Here is a 27,500-nt window from a genome sequence, read left to right on the forward strand (position 1 = left end):
CCTGTTGATTGCTGGTGTTGACTTCTTGATGTGTAGTGCCTCGCAGATGTCAAGCCGCCTGCTATCGCTGTATCTATCGATGATTTCTGTGTTGTTTGCTAAGATTTCTCTGGTGATGGTCTGGTTGTGGAAAGAGATTATATGTTCCTTAATGGAGCCCTGTTGCTTATGCATCGTTAATCGCCTGGAAAGAGATGTTGTTGTCTTGCCTATATACAGAGTTTTTTGAGGCTTACAGTCCCGAAGTGGGCATTTGAAGGCATAGAGGACGTTGGTCTCTTTTAAAGCGTTCTGCTTTGCGTCTGGAGAGTTTCTCATGAGTAGGCTGGCCGTTTTTTTGGTTTTATAGTAAATCGTCAGTTGTATCTTCTGATTTTTGTCTGTAGGGATAACGTTTCTATCAACAATAACTTTCAGGACCTTTTCCTCCGTTTTATGAGCTGAGGAAAAGAAGTTCCTGTAAAATAGTCTAATAGGGGGTACAAGTGTTGTGTTAGTTGACTCTTCAGAAGTTGCATGGCGTTTCACCTTTCTTTTTATGATGTGTTCAACGAAACCGTTAGAGAAACCGTTGTTGACTAGGACCTGCCTTACCCTACAGAGTTCTTCATCGACTTGCTTCCATCCTGAGCTGTGGCTGAGAGCACGGTCGACATAAGCATTGACGACACTCCTCTTGTACCTGTTTGGGCAGTCACTGTTGGCATTGAGGCACATTCCTATGTTTGTTTCATTAGTGTAGACTGCAGTGTGGAAACCTCTGCTCCTTTCCGTGACTGTTAAATCCAGAAAGGTCAGCTTCCCATTATTCTCCATCTCGTACGTGAAACTCAACACAGAATTCCGGTCAAATGCCTCCTTCAGCTTCTGCAGACATCTGGCATCAGGTACCTGTGTAAAAATGTCGTCAACATACCTGCAGTATATGGCGGGTTTCAAGTCCCGTCATATACTGCATAAGACCCTCTGTGGGTCAACTAAGACCCGCAGAGGGTCTTAGTTGACTTAGTTTATGCAGGTGGCTGATGTCTGTATAATAATTGTCCTCTTCCTCCAGGCCGAGGGATCCCTACAACGTAACCAGACGTGGGACCTCCTATATTCAACACATATATATCAAAATTACTAATCATTTATATGCAAGAAAATATTTTTTTTGCTGCATAGTATGTTACAATTAGAGTTGTTGAATTCAGCATAACGGTGGTTGGGTCAAACTTTGATTGGCTGAAAATCAAGATGATTGGCAGAAAATAGGTTTACACACACCCGTATTTATATTTATATCTGCAGAATCGAGAAATCGTATCTGAATCAAAAATTTGTATCTGAATAAAAACTTTCCTGTGCTGTACGAGCAAAGGTGTGTCAACACACCTGTATAGCACAGGTGTGTCAACTCACAGCTGTAGAGCACAAGTGTGTCAACTCACAGCTGTAGAGCACAAGTGAATCAAAGACACCTGTATAAGAATCCGACCCAACGTCGCCCTAACTAATAGCTTGTATCAATTTGAAACTTACTGTGGAATAAAACAGAATTTAATCATATATTAAATATAATTTTTTACATTATATTTTACGTATAGCCTGCACCAGTGTAATATAACCTAACACACCAGGGTGTGTTAGGTTATATTAGCGTGTGATAGGTTATGTTAGGGTGTGTTAGGTTATATTAGGGTGTGTCAGGTTATGTTAGGGTGTGTTAGGTTATATTAGAGTGTGATAGGTTATGTTAGGGTGTGTTAGGTTATATTAGGGTGTGTCAGGTTATGTTAGCATGTGTTAGGTTATGTTAGTGTGTGTTAGGTTATGTTAGGGTGTGTTAGGTTATGTTAGGGTGTGTTAGGTTATGTTAGGGTGTGTTAGGTTATGTTAGGGTGTGTTAGGTTATGTTAGGGTGTGTTAGGTTATGTTAGTGTGTGTTAGGTTATGTTAGAGTGTGTTAGGTTATGTTAGAGTGTGTTAGGTTATGTTAGGGTGTGTTAGGTTATGTTAGAGTGTGTTAGGTTATGTTAGAGTGTGTTAGGTTATGTTAGAGTGTGTTTGGTTATGTTAGGGTGTCTTAGGTTATGTTAGGGTGTGTTAGGTTATGTTAGTGTGTGTTAGGTTATGTTAGAGTGTGTCAGGTTATGTTAGGGTCTGTCAGGTTATGTTAGGGTGTGTTAGGTTATGTTAGTGTGTGTTAGGGTGTGTCAGGTTATGTTAGGGTCTGTCAGGTTATGTTAGGGTGTGTTAGGTTATGTTAGTGTGTGTTAGGGTGTGTCAGGTTATGTTAGGGTCTGTCAGGTTATGTTAGGGTGTGTTAGGTTATGTTAGGGTGTGTCAGGTTATGTTAGCATGTGTTAGGTTATGTTAGTGTGTGTTAGGTTATGTTAGGGTGTGTTAGGTTATGTTAGGGTGTGTTAGATTATGTTAGGGTGTGTTAGGTTATGTTAGGGTGTGTTAGGTTATGTTAGGGTGTGTTAGGTTATGTTAGTGTGTGTTAGGTTATGTTAGAGTGTGTTAGGTTATGTTAGAGTGTGTTAGGTTATGTTAGGGTGTGTTAGGTTATGTTAGAGTGTGTTAGGTTATGTTAGAGTGTGTTAGGTTATGTTAGAGTGTGTTTGGTTATGTTAGGGTGTCTTAGGTTATGTTAGGGTGTGTTAGGTTATGTTAGTGTGTGTTAGGTTATGTTAGAGTGTGTCAGGTTATGTTAGGGTCTGTCAGGTTATGTTAGGGTGTGTTAGGTTATGTTAGTGTGTGTTAGGGTGTGTCAGGTTATGTTAGGGTCTGTCAGGTTATGTTAGGGTGTGTTAGGTTATGTTAGTGTGTGTTAGGGTGTGTCAGGTTATGTTAGGGTCTGTCAGGTTATGTTAGGGTGTGTTAGGTTATGTTAGTGTGTGTTAGGGTGTGTCAGGTTATGTTAGGGTCTGTCAGGTTATGTTAGGGTGTGTTAGGTTATGTTAGTGTGTGTTAGGGTGTGTCAGGTTATGTTAGGGTCTTTCAGGTTATGTTAGGGTGTGTTAGGTTATGTTAGGGTGCGTTCGGTTGTGTTAGGGTGTGTTAGTCTATATTAGGATGTGCTAGGTTACATTAAGGTGTGTGTGTGTGTGTTAGTTTATGTTAGGGTCGGCCGAGCCAGTCAGCCGAGCATACAGCACACTGGACTTGTGATCCTGTGGTCCTGGGTTCGATCCCAGGCGCATGCGAGAAACTATGGGCAGAGTTTCTTTCACCCTATGCCCCTGTTACCTAGCAGTAAAATAGGTACCTGGGTGTTAGTCAGCTGTCACGGGCTGCTTCCTGGGGGTGTAGGCCTGGTCGAGGACCGGGCCGCGGGGACACTAAAGCCCCGAAATCATCTCAAGATAACCTGAAGATAGGTTATATTAGGGTGTGTGTGTTATGTTACACTAGGGTATGTTTTGTTGGTATGTGTTAGGTTATGTTAGGGTGTGTTAGTTTATGTTAGGGTGTGCTGGGTTAGGTTAGGGTGTGTTAGGTTAAGTTAGGGTATGTTACATTACATTAGGATGTGTTAGGTTATGTTAGGGTGTGTTAGTTTATGTTAGGGTGTGTTAGGTTAGGTTAGGGTGTGTTAGGTTAAGTTAGGGTGTGTTATGTTACATTAGGGTGTGTTAGGTTAAGTTAGGGTATGTGTATTAATTATGTTAGTGTGTGTTAATCTATATTATAGTGTGGTTATGTTATGGTATGCTAGTTTATTTTAGGGTTTGTTAGGGTATTTTAGGGTGTGTTAGGTTCTGTTAAGATGTGTTAGGTTACATTAGGGTGTGCAAGGTTATGTTAGGATATGTTAGTCAATGTTAGGGTGTGTTATGTTACTCTTGGATATGTTTTGTTAGTGTGTGTTAGGTTATGTTAGATGTTTGTTAGGTTATGGTAGGGTGTGTTATGTTACGTTAGGGTGTGTTAGTTTATGTTAGGGTGTGCTGGGTTATGTTATGGGTGTCTTAGGTTATGTTGGGGTGTGCTAGGTTATGTTAGGGTATGTTAGAATATATGTTAGGGTGTATTAGGTTATGTTGGGGTGTGCTAGGTTATGTTAGGGTATGTTAGAATATATGTTAGGGTGTATTAGGTTATGTTGGGGTGTGCTAGGTTATGTTAGGCTGTGTTTGGCTATGTTAGGGTGTGCTGGGTTATGTTAGGGGTGTATTAGGTTGTGTTTGTGTGTGTTGGGTTATGTTAGGGAGTGTTAGGTAACGTTTGGATGTGTTTGGTTATGTTAAGGTTTGTTGGTTACGTTAGGGTGTTAGGTTATGTTAAGGTGTGTCTTGTTATTTTAGTGTGTGTTAGGTTATGTTAGAGTGTGCTAGATTACGTTAGGGTGTGTTTGAGTATGTTTGGAGTGTGCTAGGTTATGTTAGGATGTGCTAGATTATGTTAGGGGTGTGCTAGATTGGTTCGGGTGTGTTAGGATACAATGTTTTACATAAGGGGGAATTATATTAGGGTGTATTAGATTAGTGTGTGTTGGTTTAGGGTGTTTTAGCTTCCAGTGTATTAGATCATAGTGTGTTTTAGATTAGAATGTGTAAGGTTCTGTTGTATTAGGTTCTGTTGTGTTAGGTTAGGGTGTTTAAGAGTTGGGTGTGTTGGTTAGGGTGTTTAAGAGTTGGGTGTGTTGGTTAGGGTGTTTAAGAGTTGGGTGTGTTGGTTAGGGTGTTTAAGAGTTGGGTGTGTTGGTTAGGGTGTTTAAGAGTTGGGTGTGTTAGGTTAGGGTGTTTAAGAGTTGGGTGTGTTAGGTTAGGGTGTTTAAGAGTTGAGTGTGTTGGTTAGGGTGTTTAAGAGTTATGTTGTGTTAGGTTAGGGTGTTTAAGAGTTGAGTGTGTTGGTTAGGGTGTTTAAGAGTTGGGTGTGTTGGTTAGGGTGTTTAAGAGTTGGGTGTGTTGGTTAGGGTGTTTAAGAGTTGAGTGTGTTGGTTAGGGTGTTTAAGAGTTGGGTGTGTTAGGTTAGGGGCATCTTAGGTTAGGGTGTGTTATATTAGTGTGTATTAGATGAGGGCACATTAAGTGATGGTGTACTAGGATGTTAGGGTAGGGTGTTTCAGATTAGGATGTGTTAGGTTAGGGTGTGTTTGGTTAGGGTGTGTTAGAGTAGAGTGTTTTAGATGATGATGCATTAGGTGAGAGTGTATTAGGGTGTGTTAAGTTAGGGTGTGTTAGATTAGGGTGTGTTAGGTTACAGTGTGTTAGGTTATGGTTTATTACGTTAGGTTGTGTTAGATTAGGGTGTGTTAGGTTATGGTGTGTTAGGTTAGGGTGTGTTAGAATAGGGTGTGTTAAGTGAGGATGTCTTTGGTTAGGGTGAGTCAGGTTAGGGTTTTGGGTTAGACTAAGTACTCTGGTGCTCTTGGAAATTGCTGTACAGTACTTTAGTGAAGAAGTTAGAGAAATGCTGCTGGAACAACTGAAGTGAGTGATTACCAAGGCGTCCTCTTGACTCATGCGTCTCACTCTGTACTTTATGGTCACCAACGTACATATTAGGTAGTGCTATGAAAAATAACAGCTTACGGACTTAAGGGTTTTCTATACATCGGTAGGTTAGCTTAGGTGGAGTTCTTGCACCTTGTATTTTATCCTTCGAGGCAAATCAGGAGAACTTGCTGCCTAGTAGCTGAGGTGCCGCTGAGGAGCAGCTGCTGTGCCACTGAGGAGCAGCTGCTGTGCCGCTGAGGAGCAGATGCTGTGCCGCTGAGGAGCAGCTGCTGTGCCGCTGAGCATCTGTTGTACCGCTGAGAAGCAGCTGCTGTGCAACTGAACAATAGCTGCTGTGCCGCTGAGCAGCAGCTGCTGTGCCACTGAGCAGCAGCTGCTGTGCCGCTGAGGAGCAGCTGCTGTGCCGCTGAGGAGCAGCTGCTGTGCCGCTGAGGAGCAGCTGCTGTGCCACTGAGCAGCAGCTGCTGTGCCGCTGAGGAGCAGCTGCTGTGCCACTGAGGAGCAGCTGCTGTGCCGCTGAGGAGCAGCTGCTGTGCCACTGAGGAGCAGCTGCTGTGCCGCTGAGGAGCAGCTGCTGTGCCACTGAGGAGCAGCTGCTGTGCCACTGAGGAGCAGCTGCTGTGCCGCTGAGGAGCAGCTGCTGTGCCACTGAGGAGCAGCTGCTGTGCCGCTGAGGAGCAGCTGCTGTGCCGCTGAGGAGCAGCTGCTGTGCCGCTGAGGAGCAGCTGCTGTGCCACTGAAGAGCAGCTGCTGTGCCACTGAGGAGCAGCTGCTGTGCCGCTGAGGAGCAGCTTGTTTGTCGCTGAGCAGCAGCTGCTGTGCCGCTGAGCAGCAGCTGCTGTGCCACTGAGCAGCAGCTGCTGTGCCGCTGAGCAGCAGCTGCTGTGCCACTGAGCAGCAGCTGCTGTGCCGCTGAGGAGCAGCTGCTGTGCCGCTGAGGAGCAGCTGTTGTGCCACTGAGGAGCAGCTGCTGTGCCACTGAGCAGCAGCTGCTGTGCCGCTGAGCAGCAGCTGCTGTGCCGCTGAGCAGCAGCTGCTGTGCCGCTGAGCAGCAGCTGCTGTGCCGCTGAGGAGCAGCTGCTGTGCCTGTGACCAGCTACACAAGGAAGTGACGAAGATAAGCTGATAATGGCTCATCAACGTGAGGATAGATAAGAGAGGCCTCCCACCTGTAGTGCGAGGGTTCACCACAGCTGCTGCAACACTTGTGTGCCAGCGTCTTGCTGTTGCTTGTATCACTGTAAGCAAGAATCTCACTCGCGCATCATTGTCTCCTGAGGGCAGCCGCGGGTCGTAGTGCGTAAGTTACTCAAGTGCAGCTTGTGTTTACTGTCATTTACAAGACTGTGATGATCTAGTAGAGTACCAGGGACCTACCCGTCGCCATGCCTAATGTGTGTTTATAAAAAAAACATTGAACTAGTAAAATTGTGCATTAAAGTTAATTATTTCAGCTTTAATGTTTCATTTTATACACAAACATTTGGCACGATGATGGGTAATTCCCTCTCGCCGGTTCCCTCATCGAGCGTTTGAAGCGAATATCTTACCCACGATTTTACCTTCTAATTTTGTGCGGTATAGTTACGTTGACGATATTTTATGGCTGTACTCACCTAGTTGTGTTTGCGGGGGTTGAGCTCTGGCTCTTTGGTCCCGCCTCTCAACCGTCAATCAACAGGTGTACAGATTCATGAGCCTATCGGGCTCTGTCATATCTACACTTGAAACTGTGTATGGAGTCAGCCTCCACCACATCACTTCCTAATGCATTCCATTTGTCAACCACTCTGACACTAAAAAAGTTCTTTCTAATATCTCTGTGGCTCATTTGGGCACTCAGTTTCCACCTGTGTCCCCTTGTGCGTGTTCCCCTTGTGTTAGATAGACTGTCTTTATCTACCCTATCAATCCCCTTCAGAATCTTGAATGTGGTGATCATGTCCTCCCTAACTCTTCTGTCTTCCAGCGAAGTGAGGTTTAATTCCCGTAGTCTCTCCTCGTAGCTCATACCTCTCAGCTCGGGTACTAGTCTGGTGGCAAACCTTTGAACCTTTTCCAGTTTAGTCTTATCCTTGACTAGATATGGACTCCATGCTGGGGCTGCATACTCCAGGATTGGCCTGACATATGTGGTATACAAAGTTCTGAATGATTCTTTACACAAGTTTCTGAATGCCGTTCGTATGTTGGCCAGCCTGGCATATGCCGCTGATGTTATCCGCTTGATATGTGCTGCAGGAGACAGGTCTGGCGTGATATCAACCCCCAAGTCTTTTTCCTTCTCTGACTCCTGAAGAATTTCCTCTCCCAGATGATACCTTGTATCTGGCCTCCTGCTCCCTACACCTATCTTCATTACATTACATTTGGTTGGGTTAAACTCTAACAACCATTTGTTCGACCATTCCTTCAGCTTGTCTAGGTCTTCTTGAAGCCTCAAACAGTCCTCTTCTGTTTTAATCCTTCTCATAATTTTAGCATCGTCCGCAAACATTGAGAGAAATGAATCGATACCCTCCGGGAGATCATTTACATATATCAGAAACAAGATAGGACCGAGTACAGAGCCCTGTGGGACTCCACTAGTGACTTCACGCCAATCGGAGGTCTCACCCCTCACCGTAACTCTCTGCTTCCTATTGCTTAGATACTCCCTTATCCACTGGAGCACCTTACCAGCTACACCTGCCTGTCTCTCCAGCTTATGTACCAGCCTCTTATGCGGTACTGTGTCAAAGGCTTTCCGACAATCCAAGAAAATGTAGTCCGCCCAGCCCTCTCTTTCTTGCTTAATCTGTGTCACCTGATCGTAGAATTCTATCGTAATCATCTTACCTATCACCTATCGTACTATCTATCATAATCGTACCTATCACGGGTAACCGGCTGTGGCCGGTTACCCGTGACCAGACTGATTTTATCATTCAGCTTATTTCGCTGCTTCCGTCAACTGAATTCACAATTGAGAATGAAGAGAATGGTGTTCTGGTGTCTTTTTTAGACATCATGATTCACAGGATCTGTAGGAGTTTCAAATTCAATGTGTGAAGGAAACCTACCAATGTGGGCCTGATGGCTTAGTGGACAGCGCTCGGGATTCGTAGTCATAAGGTTCCGGACTCGATTCCCGGCGGAGGAGGAAACAAATGGGCAGAGTTTCTTTCACCCTGATGCACCTGTTTACCTAGCAGTAAATAGGTAGCTAGGAGTTAGACAGCTGCTACAGGCTGCTTCCTGGCGGTGTGTAACAAAAAGGAGGCCTGGTCGACGGGAAGCTAAGCCCCAAAATCATCTCAAGATAACCTCAAGAAGAAGATGTGAGCTCATATCTTCATTTTGACTCAAATCATCATATTCAGGTTAAGCGAGCAATATTTTCTGGAATGTTTCTCAGAACCTTGAGAGTTTGCAGCCAGGAATTTTTTAATGAAGAAATAACGAAAATATTTGAAATTGGGAAGAAGTTAAAATACCCAAAATCGGTCTTGGGTGTCGCGTTTGGTCAAGCAAATTTGTTTTCAATAAATTGTTTCCTATTGGTTTATTTTAAGTATTATTATTATATTATATTAAGAACATAAATTATTGACTTAGTTGCGTTAGTTTAGGTAAGGTTAAGTTAGGTTAGGTTAGGGTTGGTTAGGTTAGGTTAGGTAGGGTTGGTTAGGTTAGGTTAAGTTAGGTTAGGTTAGGTTAGGTAGGGTTGGTTAGGTAAGGTTAAGTTAGGTTAGGTTAGGTTAGGTAGGGTTGGTTAGGTTAGGTTAAGTTAGGTTAGGTTAGGTTAGGTAGGGTTGGTTAGGTTAGGTTAGGTAGGGTTGGTTAGGTTAGGTTAAGTTAGGTTAGGTTAGGTTAGGTAGGGTTGGTTAGGTTCGGTCATATATCTACGTTAGTTTTACTCAAATTTCAAGAAATTGACTTATAAATAATGAAATGGACCGATTCATCATTTCATAAGAAAAAAACGAGAAAAATATATAATTTCAGGAAAACTTCGCTTATTAGGCAAATCGGACCTTGCATAGTAGGCCGAGTACGACGTTCTGGCTACTAGGTACAACATATATATATATATATATATATATATATATATATATATATATATATATATATATATATATATATATATATACGTCGTACCTAGTAGCCAGAACGCACTTCTCAGCCTACTATGCAAGGCCCGATTTGCCTAATAAGCCGAGTTTTCATGAATTAATTGTTTTTCATCAACCTAACCTACCTAACCTAACCTAACCTAACTTTTTTGGCTACCTATTCTAACCTAACCTATAAAGATAGGTTAGGTTAGGTTAGGTAGGGTTGGTTAGGTTTGGTCATATATCTACGTTAATTTTAACTCCAATAAAAAAAAATTGACCTCATACATAATGAAATGGGTAGCTTTATCATTTCATAAGAAAAAAAATAGAGAAAATATATTAATTCAGGAAAACTTGGCTTATTAGGCAAATCGGGCCTTGCATAGTAGGTTGAGAAGTGCGTTCTGGCTACTAGGTACGACATATATATATATATATATATATATATATGTCGTACCTAGTAGCCAGAACTCACTTCTCAGCCTACTATTCAAGGCCCGATTTGCCTAATAAGCCAAGTTTTCCTGAATTAATATATTTACTATAATTTTTTTCTTATGAAATGATAAAGCAACCCTTTTCTCTAAGTATGAGATCAATTTTTTTTTATTGGAGTTAAAATTAACGTAGATATATGACCGAACCTAACCAACCCTACCTAACCTAACCTAACCTATATTTATAGGTAAGGTTAGGTTAGGTAGCCAAAAAAAGCTAGGTTAGGTTAGGTTAGGTAGGTTAGGTAGACGAAAAAACATTAATTCATGAAAACTTGGCTTATTAGGCAAATCGGGCCTTGAATAGTAGGCTGAGAAGTGCGTTCTGGCTATTAGGTACGACATATATATATATATATATATATATATATATATATATATATATATATATATATATTTATATATATATATATATATATATATATATATATATATATATATATATATATATATATATATATATATATATATATATATATATATATATATATATATATAATATGACCGAAAGGGAAAGATTAATAATTCTAACACAAATCTTTTCATAAGTATGTTGGCCGCTTTTCTGTTTTTGTAGTAAATTGTCAACTGTATTTTCTGATTTTTGTCTGTAGGAATAACGTTCCTAAGAATAATATCTTTCAGGACACTTTCTTCCATTTTATGAGCCGTTGAAAAGAAGTTCCTGTAAAACAATCTAATAGTTGGTACAAGTGTTGTGTTAGTTGACTCTTCAGAGATTGCATGGCGTTCCACCTTTCTTTTAATAAATGACGTCTTCAACATATCTGCTAGAGAAGCCACTGTTGACTAGGACCTGCCTTACCCTGCAGAGTTCTTCATCGACTTGCTTCCATCCTGAGCTGTGATTGAGTGCCCGGTTAACGTAAGCGTTGACAACACTCCTCTTGTACCTGTCTGGAGCAGTCACTGTTGGCATTGAGGCACATTCCTATGTTTGTTTCCTTAGTGTAGACTGCAGTGTGGAAGCCTCCGTTCCTTTCCGTGACTGTTACATCTAGAAGGGCAGCTTCCAATCATTCTCCATCTTTTAAGTGAAACTTAACACAGAATTCTGCTCGAATGCCTCCTTTTGTTGCTGCAAACGTCTGACAACAGGTACCTGCATAAAAATGTCGTCAACATACCTGCAGTATATGGCCGGTTTCAAGTCCATGTCAACTAAGACTCTCTGCTGTATAGTATCCATGTAGAATATCGCAAACAGGGCATCTAGGGGAGAACCCATGGCGACCCCATCTACTAGCTAATACATGTGCCCATCGGGACTCAAGAAGGGTGCCTCTTTAGTGCAGGCTTGGAGTAACGTTCTTAGTATGTTTTCTATTATGTCAAGAGGAGTACAAGCCCTCTTGTACACCTCTTGTACTTAATGCGAGGAATAGTGTTCCTCGCATTAAGTCAACAAATTCCTTTGGAGACTTCAGGCTGAAAGAAAAAGGTACATAAGGAGTCAGCAAGAAGTTAAGTCACTTAGCCAGTCTGAATGTGGGTGTGTGTATCTGACTGATGATTGGCCGAAGTAAGTATTCAGGCATGTGGGCCTTGACATTCCCAAGCTCATAACCAGGTTTGTATTTCCCAATAACTTCTGGCAGGTGGAGTCCAGATTAGTAGTCCCTTGAGCAGTGCACCCAGAGTAGTGCACCCAGAGTAGTGCACCCAGAGTAGTACACCCAGAGTAGTGCACCCAAAGTAGTGCACCCAGAGTAGTACACCCAGAGTAGTGCACCCAGAGTACTGCACCCAGAGTAGTACACCCAGAGTAGTGCACCCAAAGTAGTGCACCCAGAGTAGTACACCCAGAGTAGTGCACCCAGAGTAGTGCACCCAGAGTAGTGCACCCAGAGTAGTACACCCAGAGTAGTACACCCAGAGTAGTGCACCCAGAGTAGTGCACCCAGAGTAGTGCACCCAGAGTAGTACACCCAGAGTAGTGCACCCAGAGTAGTGCACCCAGAGTAGTGCACCCAGAGTAGTACACCCAGAGTAGTACACCCAGAGTAGTGCACCCAGAGTAGTGCACCCAGAGTAGTGCACCCAGAGTAGTACACCCAGAGTAGTACACCCAGAGTAGTGCACCCAGAGTAGTGCACCCAGAGTAGTACACCCAGAGTAGTGCACCCAGAGTAGTGCACCCAGAGTAGTGAACCCAGAGTAGCACACCCAGAGTAGCACACCCAGAGTAGCACACCCAGAGTAGTGCACCCAGAGTAGTGCACCCAGAGTAGTGCACCCAGAGTAGTGCACCCAGAGTAGTGCACCCAGAGTAGTACACCCAGAGTAGTGCACCCAGAGTAGTACACCCAGAGTAGTACACCCAGAGTAGTGCACCCAGAGTAATGCACCCAGAGTAGTGCACCCAGAGTAGTGCACCCAGAGTAGTGCACCCAGAGTAGTACACCCAGAGTAGTACACCCAGAGTAGTACACCCAGAGTAGTGCACCCAGAGTAGTGCACCCAGAGCAGTGCACCCAGAGTAGTGCACCCAGAGTAGTACACCCAGAGTAGTGCACCCAGAGTAGTGCACCCAGAGCAGTGCACCCAGAGTAGTGCACCCAGAGTAGTACACCCAGAGTAGTGCACCCAGAGTAGTACACCCAGAGTAGTGCACCCAGAGTAGTGCACCCAGAGTAGTGCACCCAGAGTAGTACACCCAGAGTAGTGCACCCAGAGTAGTGCACCCAGAGTAGTGCACCCAGAGTAGTGCACCCAGAGTAGTACACCCAGAGTAGTGCACCCAGAGTAGTGCACCCAGAGTAGTGCACCCAGAGTAGTGCACCCAGAGTAGTACACCCAGAGTAGTGCACCCAGAGTAGTGCACCCAGAGTAGTGCACCCAGAGTAGTGCACCCAGAGCAGTGCACCCAGAGTAGTGCACCCAGAGTAGTGCACCCAGAGTAGTACACCCTGTGAAGTACACCCAGAGTAGTACACCCAGAGTAGTGCACCCAGAGTAGTACACCCAGAGTAGTGCACCCAGAGTAGTACACCCTGTGCAGTACACCCAGAGTAGTACACCCAGAGTAGTACACCCAGAGTAGTGCACCCAGAGTAGTGCACCCAGAGTAGTGCACCCAGAGTAGTGCACCCAGAGTAGTACACCCAGAGTAGTGCACCCAGAGTAGTACACCCAGAGTAGTGCACCCAGAGTAGTGCACCCAGAGTAGTGCACCCAGAGTAGTGCACCCAGAGTAGTACACCCAGAGTAGTGCACCCAGAGTAGTACACCCAGAGTAGTACACCCAGAGTAGTGCACCCAGAGTAGTGCACCCAGAGTAGTGCACCCAGAGTAGTGCACCCAGAGTAGTGCACCCAGAGTAGTACACCCAGAGTAGTACACCCAGAGTAGTACACCCAGAGTAGTGCACCCAGAGTAGTGCACCCAGAGTAGTGCACCCAGAGTAGTGCACCCAGAGTAGTGCACCCAGAGTAGTGCTCCTTGAATAGTGCACCCAGAGTAGTACACCCAGAGTAGTGCACCCAGAGTTGTACACCCAGAGTAGTGCACCCAGAGTAGTGCACCCAGAGTAGTGCACCCAGAGTAGTGCACCCAGCGTAGTACACCCAGAGTAGTGCACCCAGAGTAGTGCACCCAGAGTAGTGCACCCAGAGTAGTACACCCAGAGTAGTGCACCCAGAGTAGTGCACCCAGAGTAGTGCACCCAGAGTAGTGCACCCAAAGTAGTGCACCCAGAGTAGTGCACCCAGAGTAGTGCACCCAGAGTAGCACACCCAGAGTAGTGCACCCAGAGTAGTACACCCAGAGTAGTGCACCCAGAGTAGTGCACCCAGACTAGTGCACCCAGAGTAGTGCACCCAGAGTAGTGCACCCTGTGCAGTATACCCAGAGTAGTACACCCAGAGTAGTACACCCAGAGTAGTACACCCAGAGTAGTACACCCAGAGTAGTGCACCCAGAGTAGTGCACCCAGAGTAGTGCACCTAGAGTAGTGCACCCAGAGCAGTGCACCCAGAGTAGTGCACCCAGAGTAGTGCACCCAGAGTAGTACACTCCGTGAAGTACACCCAGAGTAGTACACCCAGAGTAGTGAACCCAGAGTAGCACACCCAGAGTAGCACACCCAGAGTAGCACACCCAGAGTAGTGCACCCAGAGTAGTACACCCAGAGTAGTGCACCCAGAGTAGTGCACCCAGAGTAGTGCACCCAGAGTAGTGCACCCAGAGTAGTACACCCAGAGTAGTGCACCCAGAGTAGTACACCCAGAGTAGTGCACCCAGAGTAGTGCACCCAGAGTAGTGCACCCAGAGTAGTGCACCCAGAGTAGTACACCCAGAGTAGTGCACCCAGAGTAGTACACCCAGAGTAGTACACCCAGAGTAGTGCACCCAGAGTAGTGCACCCAGAGTAGTGCACCCAGAGTAGTGCACCCAGAGTAGTGCACCCAGAGTAGTACACCCAGAGTAGTACACCCAGAGTAGTACACCCAGAGTAGTGCACCCAGAGTAGTGCACCCAGAGTAGTGCACCCAGAGTAGTGCACCCAGAGTAGTGCACCCAGAGTAGTGCACCCAGAGTAGTGCACCCAGAGTAGTACACCCAGAGTAGTGCACCCAGAGTAGTACACCCAGAGTAGTGCACCCAGAGTAGTGCACCCAGAGTAGTGCACCCAGAGTAGTGCACCCAGAGTAGTACACCCAGAGTAGTGCACCCAGAGTAGTGCACCCAGAGTAGTGCACCCAGAGTAGTACACCCAGAGTAGTGCACCCAGAGTAGTGCACCCAGAGTAGTGCACCCAGAGTAGTACACCCAGAGTAGTGCACCCAGAGTAGTGCACCCAGAGTAGTGCACCCAGAGTAGTGCACCCAGAGTAGTACACCCAGAGTAGTGCACCCAGAGTAGTGCACCCAGAGTAGTGCACCCAGAGTAGTGCACCCAGAGTAGTACACCCAGAGTAGTGCACCCAGAGTAGTACACCCAGAGTAGTACACCCAGAGTAGTGCACCCAGAGTAGTGCACCCAGAGTAGTGCACCCAGAGTAGTACACCCAGAGTAGTGCACCCAGAGTAGTACACCCAGAGTAGTACACCCAGAGTAGTGCACCCAGAGTAGTGCACCCAGAGCAGCACACCCAGAGTAGTGCACTCAGAGTAGTGCACCCAGAGTAGTGCACCCAGAGTAGTGCACCCAGAGTAGTACACCCAGAGTAGTACACCCAGAGTAGTACACCCAGAGTAGTGCACCCAGAGTAGTGCACCCAGAGTAGTGCACCCAGAGTAGTACACCCAGAGTAGTACACCCAGAGTAGTGCACCCAGAGTAGTACACCCAGAGTAGTACACCCAGAGTAGTACACCCAGAGTAGTACACCCAGAGTAGTGCACCCAGAGTAGTGCACCCAGAGTAGTGCACCCAGAGTAGTGCACCCAAAGTAGTGCACCCAGAGTAGTGAACCCAGAGTAGCACACCCAGAGTAAAACACCCAGAGTAGTGCACCCAGAGTAGTGCACCCAGAGTAGTGCACCCAGAGTAGCACACCCAGAGTAGTGCACCCAGAGTAGTACACCCAGAGTAGTGCACCCAGAGTAGTACACCCAGAGTAGTGCACCCAGAGTAGTACACCCAGAGTAGTACACCCAGAGTAGTGCACCCAGAGTAGTGCACCCAGAGTAGTGCACCCAGAGTAGTACACCCAGAGTAGTACACCCAGAGTAGTACACCCAGAGTAGTGCACCCAGAGTAGTGCACCCAGAGTAGTGCACCCAGAGTAGTGCACCCAAAGTAGTGCACCCAGAGTAGTGCACCCAGAGTAGTGCACCCAGAGTAGCACACCCAGAGTAGTGCACCCAGAGTAGTACACCCAGAGTAGTGCACCCAGAGTAGTGCACCCAGACTAGTGCACCCAGAGTAGTGCACCCAGAGTAGTGCACCCTGTGCAGTATACCCAGAGTAGTACACCCAGAGTAGTACACCCAGAGTAGTACACCCAGAGTAGTACACCCAGAGTAGTGCACCCAGAGTAGTGCACCCAGAGTAGTGCACCCAGAGTAGTGCACCCAGAGCAGTGCACCCAGAGTAGTGCACCCAGAGTAGTGCACCCAGAGTAGTACACTCCGTGAAGTACACCCAGAGTAGTACACCCAGAGTAGTGCACCCAGAGTAGTACACCCTGATGCAGTACACCCAGAGTAGTACACCCAGAGTAGTGCACCCAGAGTAGTGCACCCAGAGTAGTGCACCCAGAGTAGTGCACCCAGAGTAGTACACCCAGAGTAGTGCACCCAGAGTAGTGCACCCAGAGTAGTACACCCAGAGTAGTGCACCCAGAGTAGTGCACCCAGAGTAGTACACCCAGAGTAGTGCACCCAGAGTAGTACACCCAGAGTAGTACACCCAGAGTAGCACACCCAGAGTAGCACACCCAGGGTAGTGCGCCCAGAGTAGTGCACCCAGAGTAGTGCACCCAGAGTAGTACACCCTGTGAAGTACACCCAGAGTAGTGCACCCAGAGTTGTACACCCAGAGTAGTGCACCCAGAGTAGTGCACCCAGAGTAGTGCACCCAGAGTAGTGCACCCAGAGTAGTGCACCCAGAGTAGTGCACCCAGAGTAGTGCACCCAGAGTAGTGCACCCAGAGTAGTACACCCAGAGTAGTGCACCCAGAGTAGTGCACCCAGAGTAGTGCACCCAGAGTAGTACACCCAGAGTAGTGCACCCAGAGTAGTGCACCCAGAGTAGTGCACCCAGAGTAGTGCACCCAGAGTAGTACACCCAGAGTAGTGCACCCAGAGTAGTGCACCCAGAGTAGTGCACCCAGAGTAGTGCACCCAGAGTAGTACACCCAGAGTAGTGCACCCAGAGTAGTACACCCAGAGTAGTACACCCAGAGTAGTGCACCCAGAGTAGTGCACCCAGAGTAGTGCACCCAGAGTAGTACACCCAGAGTAGTGCACCCAGAGTAGTACACCCAGAGTAGTACACCCAGAGTAGTGCACCCAGAGTAGTGCACCCAGAGTAGTACACCCAGAGTAGTGCACCCAGAGTAGTGCACCCAGAGTAGTGCACCCAGAGTAGTGCACCCAGAGTAGTAGCACCCAGAGTAGTACACCCAGAGTAGTACACCCCAGAGTAGTGCACCCAGAGTAGTGCACCCAGAGTAGTGCACCTCAGAGTAGTACACCCAGAGTAGTACACCCAGAGTAGTGCACCCAGAGTAGTACACCCAGAGTAGTACACCCAGAGTAGTACACCCAGAGTAGTACACCCAGAGTAGTGCACCCAGAGTAGTGCACCCAGAGTAGTGACACCCAGAGTAGTGCACCCAAGTAGTGCACCCAGAGTAGTGACACCCAGAGTAGCACACCCAGAAGTAAGTACACCCAGAGTAGTGCACCCAGAGTAGTGCACCCAGAGTAGTGACACCCAGAGTAGCACACCCAGAGTAGTGCACCCAGAGTAGTACACCCAGAGTAGTGCACCCCAGAGTAGTACACCCAGAGTAGTGCACCCAGAGTAGTACACCCAGAGTAGATACACCCAGAGTAGTACACCAGAGTAGTGCACCCAGAGTAGGTGCACCCAGAGTAGTACACCCCAGAGTAGTAGCACCCAGAGTAGTACACCCAGAGTAGTGACACCCAGAGTAGTGCACCCAGAGTAGTACACCCAGAGTAGTGCACCCAAAGTAGTGCACCCAGAGTAGTGCACCAGAGTAGTGCACCCAGAGTAGCACACCCGAGTAGTGCACCCAGAGTAGTACACCCAGAGTAGTGCACCCAGAGTAGTGCACCCAGACTAGTGCACCCAGAGTAGTGCACCCAGAGTAGTGCACCCTGTGCAGTATACCCAGAGTAGTACACCCAGAGTAGTACACCCAGAGTAGTACACCCAGAGTAGTACACCCAGAGTAGTGCACCCAGAGTAGTGCACCCAGAGTAGTGCACCCAGAGTAGTGCACCCAGAGCAGTGCACCCAGAGTAGTGCACCCAGAGTAGTGCACCCAGAGTAGTACACTCCGTGAAGTACACCCAGAGTAGTACACCCAGAGTAGTGCACCCAGAGTAGTACACCCTGTGCAGTACACCCAGAGTAGTACACCCAGAGTAGTGCACCCAGAGTAGTGCACCCAGAGTAGTGCACCCAGAGTAGTGCACCCAGAGTAGTACACCCAGAGTAGTGCACCCAGAGTAGTGCACCCAGAGTAGTACACCCAGAGTAGTGCACCCAGAGTAGTGCACCCAGAGTAGTACACCCAGAGTAGTGCACCCAGAGTAGTACACCCAGAGTAGTACACCCAGAGTAGCACACCCAGAGTAGCACACCCAGGGTAGTGCGCCCAGAGTAGTGCACCCAGAGTAGTGCACCCAGAGTAGTACACCCTGTGAAGTACACCCAGAGTAGTACACCCAGAGTAGTGCACCCAGAGTAGTGCACCCAGAGTAGTGCACCCAGAGTAGTACACCCAGAGTAGTGCACCCAGAGTAGTGCACCCAGAGTAGTGCACCCAGAGTAGTGCACCCAGAGTAGTACACCCAGAGTAGTACACCCAGAGTAGTACACCCAGAGTAGTGCACCCAGAGTAGTGCACCCAGAGTAGTGCACCCAGAGTAGTGCACCCAGAGTAGTGCACCCAGAGTAGTGCACCTTGAATAGTGCACCCAGAGTAGTGCACCCAGAGTAGTGCACCCAGAGTTGTACACCCAGAGTAGTGCACCCAGAGTAGTGCACCCAGAGTAGTGCACCCAGAGTAGTGCACCCTGTGTAGTACACCCAGAGTAGTGCACCCAGAGTAGTGCACCCTGTGTAGTACACCCAGAGTAGTACACCCAGAGTAGTGCACCCAGAGTAGTGCACCCAGAGTAGTGCACCCAGAGTAGTGCACCCAGAGTAGTGCACCCAGAGTAGTGCACCCAGAGTAGTGCACCCAGAGTAGTACACCCAGAGTAGTGCACCCAGAGTAGTACACCCAGAGTAGTACACCCAGAGTAGTGCACCCAGAGTAGTGCACCCAGAGCAGCACACCCAGAGTAGTGCACTCAGAGTAGTGCACCCAGAGTAGTACACCTAGAGCAGTGCACCCAGAGTAGTACACCCAGAGTAGTGCACCCAGAGTAGTACACCCAGAGTAGTACACCCAGAGTAGTGCACCCAGAGTAGTGCACCCAGTGTAGTACACCCAGAGTAGTACACCCAGAGTAGTGCACCCAGAGCAGTACACCCAGAGTAGTACACCCAGAGTAGTACACCCAGAGTAGTACACCCAGAGTAGTGCACTCAGAGTAGTGCACCCAGAGTAGTAGACCCAGAGTAGTGCACCCAGAGTAGAGCACCCAGAGTTGTACACCCAGAGTAGTGCACCCAGAGTAGTGCACCCAGAGTAGTACACTCCGTGAAGTACACCCAGAGTAGTACACCCAGAGTAGTGCACCCAGAGTAGTGCACCCAGAGTAGTGCACCCAGAGTAGTGCACCCAGAGTAGTACACCCAGAGTAGTGCACCCAGAGTAGTGCACCCAGAGTAGTACACCCAGAGTAGTGCACCCAGAGTAGTGCACCCAGAGTAGTACACCCAGAGTAGTGCACCCAGAGTAGTACACCCAGAGTAGTACACCAGAGTAGCACACCCAGAGTAGCACCCAGGGTAGTGCGCCCAGAGTAGTGCACCCAGAGTAGTGCACCCAGAGTAGTACACCCTGTGAGTACACCCAGAGTAGTACACCCAGAGTAGTGCACCCAGAGTAGTGCACCCAGAGTAGTGCACCCAGAGTAGTACACCAGAGTAGTGCACCCAGAGTAGTGCACCCAGAGTAGTGCACCCAGAGTAGTGCACCCAGAGTAGTACACCCAGAGTAGTACACCCAGAAGTACACCCGAGTAGTGCACCCAGAGTAGTGCACCCAGAGTAGTGCACCCAGAGTAGTGCACCCAGAGTAGTGCACCCAGAGTAGTGCACCTTGAATAGTGCACCCAGAGTAGTGCACCCAGAGTATGCACCCAGAGTTGTACACCCAGAGTAGTGCACCCAGAGTAGTGCACCCAGAGTAGTGCACCCAGAGTAGTGCACCCTGTGTAGTACACCCAGAGTAGTGCACCCAGAGTAGTGCTCCCTGTGTAGTACACCCAGAGTAGTACACCCAGAGTAGTGCACCCAGAGTAGTGCACCCAGAGTAGTGCACCCAGAGTAGTGCACCCAGAGTAGTGCACCCAGAGTAGTGCACCCAGAGTAGTGCACCCAGAGTAGTACACCCAGAGTAGTGCACCCAGAGTAGTACACCCAGAGTAGTACACCCAGAGTAGTGCACCCAGAGTAGTGCACCCAGAGCAGCACACCCAGAGTAGTGCACTCAGAGTAGTGCACCCAGAGTAGTACACCTAGAGCAGGTGGCACCCAGAGTAGTACACCCAGAGTAGTGCACCCAGAGTAGTACACCCAGAGTAGTACACCCAGAGTAGTGGCACCCAGAGTAGTGCACCCCAGTGTAGTACACCCAGAGTAGTACACCCAGAGTAGTGCACCCAGAGCAGTACACCCAGAGTAGTACACCCAGAGTAGTACACCCAGAGTAGTACACCCAGAGTAGTGCACTCAGAGTAGTGCACCCAGAGTAGTAGACCCAGAGTAGTGCACCCAGAGTAGAGGCACCCAGAGTTGTACACCCGGAGTAGTACACCCAGAGTAGTGCACCCAGAGTAGTGCACCCCAGAGTAGTACACCCAGAGTAGTAGTACCACCCAGAGTAGTGCTCCAGAGTAGCACACACCCAGAGTAGTACACCCAGAGTAGTGCCACCCAGAGTAGTGCACCCAGAGTAGTGCACCCAGAGTAGCACACCCAGAGTAGTGCACCCAGAGTAGTGCACCCAGAGTAGTACACCCAGAGTAGTGCACCCAGAGTAGTACACCCAGAGTAGTGCACCCAGAGTAGTACACCCAGAGTAGTACACCCAGAGTAGTGCACCCAGAGTAGTGCACCCAGAGTAGTACACCCAGAGTAGTACACCCAGAGTAGTGCACCCAGAGCAGTACCCCAGAGTAGTGCACCCAGAGTAGTACACCCAGAGTAGTGCACCCAGAGTAGTACACCAGAGTAGTGCACCCAGAGTAGTACACCCAGAGCTAGTACACCCAGAGTAGTACACCCAGAGTAGTGCACCCAGAGTAGTACAACCCAGAGTAGTGCACCCAGAGTAAGTACACCCAGAGTAGTACACCCAGAGTAGTACACCCAGAGTAGTGCACCCAGAGCAGTACACCCAGAGTAGTACACCCAGAGTAGTGCCTCCCAGAGTAGCACACCAGAAGTAGTGCCACCCAGAGTAGTACACCCAGAGTAGTGCAACCCAGAGCAGTACACCCAGAGTAGTGCACCCAGAGCAGTACACCCAGAGTAGTGCACCCAGAGTAGTGCACCCAGAGTAGTACACCCAGAGTAGTGCACCCAGAGTAGTACACCCAGAGTAGTGCACCCAGAGTAGTACACCCAGAGTAGTACACCCAGAGTAGTGCACCCAGAGTAGTGCACCCAGAGTAGTACACCCAGAGTAGTACACCCAGAGTAGTGAACCCAGAGCAGTACACCCAGAGTAGTGCACCCAGAGTAGTACACCCAGAGTAGTGCACCCAGAGTAGTACACCCAGAGTAGTACACCCAGAGTAGTACACCCAGAGTAGTACACCCAGAGTAGTACACCCAGAGTAGTGCACCCAGAGTAGTACACCCAGAGTAGTGCACCCAGAGTAGTACACCCAGAGTAGTACACCCAGAGTAGTACACCCAGAGTAGTGCACCCAGAGCAGTACACCCAGAGTAGTACACCCAGAGTAGTGCTCCCAGAGTAGCACACCCAGAGTAGTACACCCAGAGTAGTGCACCCAGAGTAGTGCACCCAGAGTAGTGCACCCAGAGTAGTACACCCTGTGAAGTACACCCAGAGTAGCGCACCCTGTTCAGTACACCCAGAGTAGTACACCCTGTGTAGTACACCCAGAGTAGTGCACCCAGAGTAGTGCACCCAGAGTAGTACACCCAGAGTAGTGCACCCAGAGTAGTGCACCCAGAGTAGTACACCCAGAGTAGTACACCCAGAGTAGTACACCCAGAGTAGCACACCGAGTAGTGCACCCAGAGTAGTACACCCAGAGTAGTGCACCCAGAGTAGTGCACCCAGAGTAGTACACCCAGAGTAGTGCACCCAGAGTAGTGCACCCAGAGTAGTGCACCCAGAGTAGTGCACCCAGAGTAGTACACCCAGAGTAGTACACCCAGAGTAGCACACCCAGAGTAGTACACCCAGAGTAGTGCACCCAGAGTAGTACACCCAGAGTAGCACACCCAGAGTAGTACACCCAGAGTAGCACACCCAGAGTAGTACACCCAGAGTAGTGCACCCAGAGTAGTACACCCAGAGTAGTACACCCAGAGTAGTACACCCAGAGTAGCACACCGAGTAGTGTACCCAGAGTAGTACACTCAGAGTAGTACACCCAGAGTAGTGCACCCAGAGTAGTACACCCAGAGTAGCACACCCAGAGTAGTACACCCAGAGTAGTGCACCCAGAGTAGTACACCCAGAGTAGGGCACCGAGTAGCGCACCCAGAGTAGTACACCCAGAGTAGTACACCCAGAGTAGGGCACCGAGTAGTGCACCCAGAGTAGTACACCCAGAGTAGTACACCCAGAGTAGGGCACCGAGTAGTGCTCCCAGAGTAGTACACCCAGAGTAGTGCACCCAGAGTAGTGCACCCAGAGTAGTGCACCCAGAGTAGTACACCCAGAGTAGTGCACCCAGAGTAGTACACCCAGAGTAGTACACCCAGAGTAGTACACCCAGAGTAGTACACCCAGAGTAGTGCACCCAGAGTAGTACACCCAGAGTAGTGCACCCAGAGTAGTGCACCCAGAGTAGTACACCCAGAGTAGTACAACCAGAGTAGTACACCCAGAGTAGTACACCCAGAGTAGTGCACCCAGAGTAGTGCACCCAGAGTAGTACACCCAGAGTAGTGCACCCAGAGTAGTACACCCAGAGTAGTACACCCAGAGTAGTGCACCCAGAGTAGTACACCCAGAGTAGTACACCCAGAGTAGTACACCCAGAGTAGTACACCCAGAGTAGTGCACCCAGAGTAGTGCACCCAGAGTAGTAGACCCAGAGTAGTGCACCCAGAGTAGTGCACCCAGAGTAGTACACCCGGAGTAGTACACCCAGAGTAGTGCACCCAGAGTAGTGCACCCAGAGCAGTACACCCAGAGTAGTACACCCAGAGTAGTGCTCCCAGAGTAGCACACCCAGAGTAGTACACCCAGAGTAGTGCACCCAGAGTAGTGCACCCAGAGTAGTACACCCAGAGTAGTACACCCTGTGAAGTACACCCAGAGTAGCGCACCCTGTTCAGTACACCCAGAGTAGTACACCCTGTGTAGTACACCCAGAGTAGTGCACCCAGAGTAGTGCACCCAGAGTAGTACACCCAGAGTAGTGCACCCAGAGTAGTGCACCCAGAGTAGTACACCCAGAGTAGTACACCCAGAGTAGTACACCCAGAGTAGCACACCGAGTAGTGCACCCAGAGTAGTACACCCAGAGTAGTGCACCCAGAGTAGTGCACCCAGAGTAGTACACCCAGAGTAGTGCACCCAGAGTAGTGCACCCAGAGTAGTGCACCCAGAGTAGTACACCCAGAGTAGTGCACCCAGAGTAGTGCACCCAGAGTAGTACACCCAGAGTAGTACACCCAGAGTAGTGCACCCAGAGTAGTACACCCTGAGTAGTACACCCAGAGTAGCACACCCAGAGTAGTACACCCAGAGTAGTGCACCCAGAGTAGTACACCCAGAGTAGCACACCCAGAGTGGTACACCCAGAGTAGTGCACCCAGAGTAGTACACCCAGAGTAGTACACCCAGAGTAGTACACCCAGAGTAGCACACCGAGTAGTGTACCCAGAGTAGTACACTCAGAGTAGTACACCCAGAGTAGTGCACCCAGAGTAGTACACCCAGAGTAGCACACCCAGAGTAGTACACCCAGAGTAGTGCACCCAGAGTAGTACACCCAGAGTAGTACACCCAAAGTAGTACACCCAGAGTAGTGCACCCAGAGTAGTACACCCAGAGTAGTACACCCAGAGTAGTACACCCAGAGTAGCACACCCAGAGTAGTACACCCAGAGTAGGGCACCGAGTAGTGCACCCAGAGTAGTACACCCAGAGTAGTACACCCAGAGTAGGGCACCGAGTAGTGCACCCAGAGTAGTACACCCAGAGTAGTACACCCAGAGTAGGGCACCGAGTAGTGCTCCCAGAGTAGTACACCCAGAGTAGTGCACCCAGAGTAGTGCACCCAGAGTAGTGCACCCAGAGTAGTACACCCAGAGTAGTGCACCCAGAGTTGTTCACCCAGAGTAGTACATCCAGAGTAGTACACCCAGAGTAGTACACCCAGAGTAGTGCACCCAGAGTAGTACACTCAGAGTAGTGCACCCAGAGTAGTGCACCCAGAGTAGTACACCCAGAGTAGTACAACCAGAGTAGTACACCCAGAGTAGTACACCCAGAGTAGTGCACCCAGAGTAGTGCACCCAGAGTAGTACACCCAGAGTAGTGCACCCAGAGTAGTACACCCAGAGTAGTACACCCAGAGTAGTGCACCCAGAGTAGTGCACCCAGAGTTGTACACCCAGAGTAGTACACCCAGAGTAGTACACCCAGAGTAGTACACCCAGAGTAGTGCACCCAGAGTAGTACACCCAGAGTAGTACACCCAGAGTAGTGCACCTTGAATAGTACACCCAGAGTAGTACACCCAGAGTAGTGCACCCAGAGTAGTACACCCAGAGTAGTGCACCCAGAGTAGTGCACCTTGAATAGTGCACCCAGAGTAGTACACCCAGAGTAGTACACCCAGAGTAGTACACCCAGAGTAGTGCACCTTGAATAGTGCACCCAGAGTAGTACACCCAGAGTAGTACACCCAGAGTAGTGCACCCAGAGCAGTGCACCCAGAGTAGGGCACCTTGAATAGTGCACCCAGATTAGTACACCTTAGTACTTTGGTCATAGTATTTGGGCTCTCAGAGTGTGCAGCTAGCAGGGTGCAACATAGCATAGTCATATCGCTAGCGATAGTGCGAAGAAACCAAAGTGGAGGTAGTAGCAGCACCGGTGCATATACAGTGTGGAGATCCGCGTGGAGTGACCTGACCATAGACGACGTTGGTCTCTTTTAAACCGTTCTGCTTTGTGTCTGGAGAGTTTCTCATGAGTAGGTTGGCCGTTGAAGACATCATAAAAAGGAAGGTGAAACGCCATGCAACCTCTGAAGAGACAACTAACACAACACCTGTACCCCCTATTAGACTATTTTACTGGAACTTCTTTTCCACAGCTCATAAAACAGAGGAAAGGGTCCTGAAAGATATTGTTGATAGGAACGTTATCCCTACAGACAAAAATCAGAAGATACAATTGACGACTTAAAATAAAACCAAAAAACGGCCAATCTACTCATGAGAAACTCTCCAGACACAAAGCAGAACGGTTTAAAAGAGACCAACGTCGTCTATGCCTTCAAATGCCCACTTGGGGACTGTAAGCCTCAAAGAACTCAGTATATAGGCAAGACAACAACATCTCTTTCCAGGCGATTAACGATGCATAAGCAACAGGGCTCCATTAAGGAACATATAATCTCTTCCCACAACCAGACTATCAGCAGAGAAATCTTAGCAAACAACACAGAAATCATCGATAGATACAGCGATAGCAGGCGGCTTGACGTCTGCGAGGCACTACACATCAAGAAGTCAACACCAGCAATCAACAGCCAATTAATGCACAACTATATTCTACCCACTTCAAGACTCCGCACCAATATAGAAGCATCAAGAAATATGTGCCAATAGGCCCTTTGCAGTTACTTCCATTCTTCCCTTTAATTTACCCAATATTACCCATTGTTTCGTGTTCTGTCTTGTGTTGAAAGTTTTGTTCACGTCATCCAAAACTGTTGTAACATATCACCTCACCCAAATGCAGGTATATAAGATGAAAGCTGTTTAAAATTATAGCATAGAAGAACTCTGTTTAGTGTTTGCAGGTTATAGTTGTGTATGTGTAAACTAAAGTCTTTGAAAATGTAATAAGTTATTACGAAACGTGTTCAAGCGTCGCGTCAGACTAGAAATAAAAATGAATTTTGGAGAATTGATTTTTCAATTACCATCGACAGTGAAAAGAAACATTAGAAATATTCAGAAAATTCGTGTTAAAATTATTAATCTTACTTTTTCGGTCATATTTAATAATATATATATATATATATATGTCGTACCTAGTAGCCAGAACGCACTTCTCGGCCTACTATGCAAGGCCCGATTTGCCTAATAGGCCGAGGGATTTTTTATTTTCAATAAATTGTTTCCAATTGGTTTATTTTAAATATTATTAATATACTAGCAGTACCCGGCCATGCGTTGGTGTGGCTCAGCAACCTTCCCCTGTCTCCTAGTCCTCCTCACCATTCACCCACCCCCCTTCACCCATCACCCGTCTCCTAGGCCTCTCAACAATTCCCCACTCCACCGTCCCCTCATCCTCCACACCATTCCCCACTTCACCATCCCTTCTTCCTTCCCACCATGCCCCACTCCCCTGTCCCATTGTTCTCACCACCATGCCCCCATCCCCAGTCCCTTTGTCCTCCCCATTATTCTTCATTCCCCCATTTCCTCGTTTCCCCACCATTACCTCCCCTCCCTTGTTCACTCGTCTTCCCCACCATCTCTCATTTCCGTCCCCTCATCATCCCCACTCCCTCATCTCATACCTTCCCAAATGGTCTGATGTTCCCATCAGAAAACTGGGAACATCAAGTGATACGATGTTCCCATCACTGAAATATAAGAAAAACAGTTAAAAATGAAATGAAAATATGAAAAAATATAAAAATCAACTATTCTCATGAAATGAACGGTCTGGTAAACAACACAGCTCAATTCCAATGCAATTCACACAAAATAATTAAATAAAAATGAAAATAAATCAAAATCTATGAAAATTCAATTCATCAATGCAATCAGAAACATTGAAATGGAATTGTAACATATCTTGTATAGCATGTGTGTTGCTCTTACATGCAACAGATGGCGCTGTTTGTCAAAAAAGCATAGTTTTGCCAGTCACAGGTGTGGCACCTTTACTTATACTTACGAAATAAATGGAATGATAAACAATACAGCTCAATTCCAACACAATGTCACACAAAATAATTCACAAAAAAATAAAATAAATCAAAATCTATGAAAATAAAGTTTATCAGTGCATTCGGAAACATTGAAACATTCGGAACAAACATTCGGAAACATTCGTGATATATTTAGTACAGCGTGCATGTTGCCATTATGTGCAACAGATGATGCTGGTTTTCAAAAAAACTTGCTTTTATCTGTCACAGGGGTGGCATCTATATAGTA

General features: G+C 47.9%; 2 protein-coding genes across 2 annotated transcripts in view; one reads left to right on the forward strand and one right to left on the reverse strand.

Moving 5' to 3' along the window:
• Nucleotides 1-5,621: 5,621 nt before the first annotated feature.
• LOC138360872 (uncharacterized) lies at nt 5,622-6,587 on the reverse strand. The gene has a single exon (XM_069320385.1). It carries the CDS (start codon nt 6,585-6,587, stop codon nt 5,622-5,624), a length of 966 nt encoding a protein of 321 aa, XP_069176486.1.
• A 31-nt stretch (nt 6,588-6,618) lies between these two features.
• Nucleotides 6,619-27,500, forward strand: part of LOC138360873 (uncharacterized) — a 269,650-nt gene continuing 248,768 nt past the window's right edge. Inside the window, exon 1 of the mRNA XM_069320386.1 lies at nt 6,619-6,750. The gene's annotated coding sequence lies outside the window, so the exon portion shown is untranslated. The remainder of the gene's footprint in view (nt 6,751-27,500) is intronic.

Source organism: Procambarus clarkii, unplaced genomic scaffold (assembly GCF_040958095.1).
Source record: "Procambarus clarkii isolate CNS0578487 unplaced genomic scaffold, FALCON_Pclarkii_2.0 HiC_scaffold_125, whole genome shotgun sequence".
Lineage (NCBI taxonomy): Eukaryota > Metazoa > Arthropoda > Malacostraca > Decapoda > Cambaridae > Procambarus > Procambarus clarkii.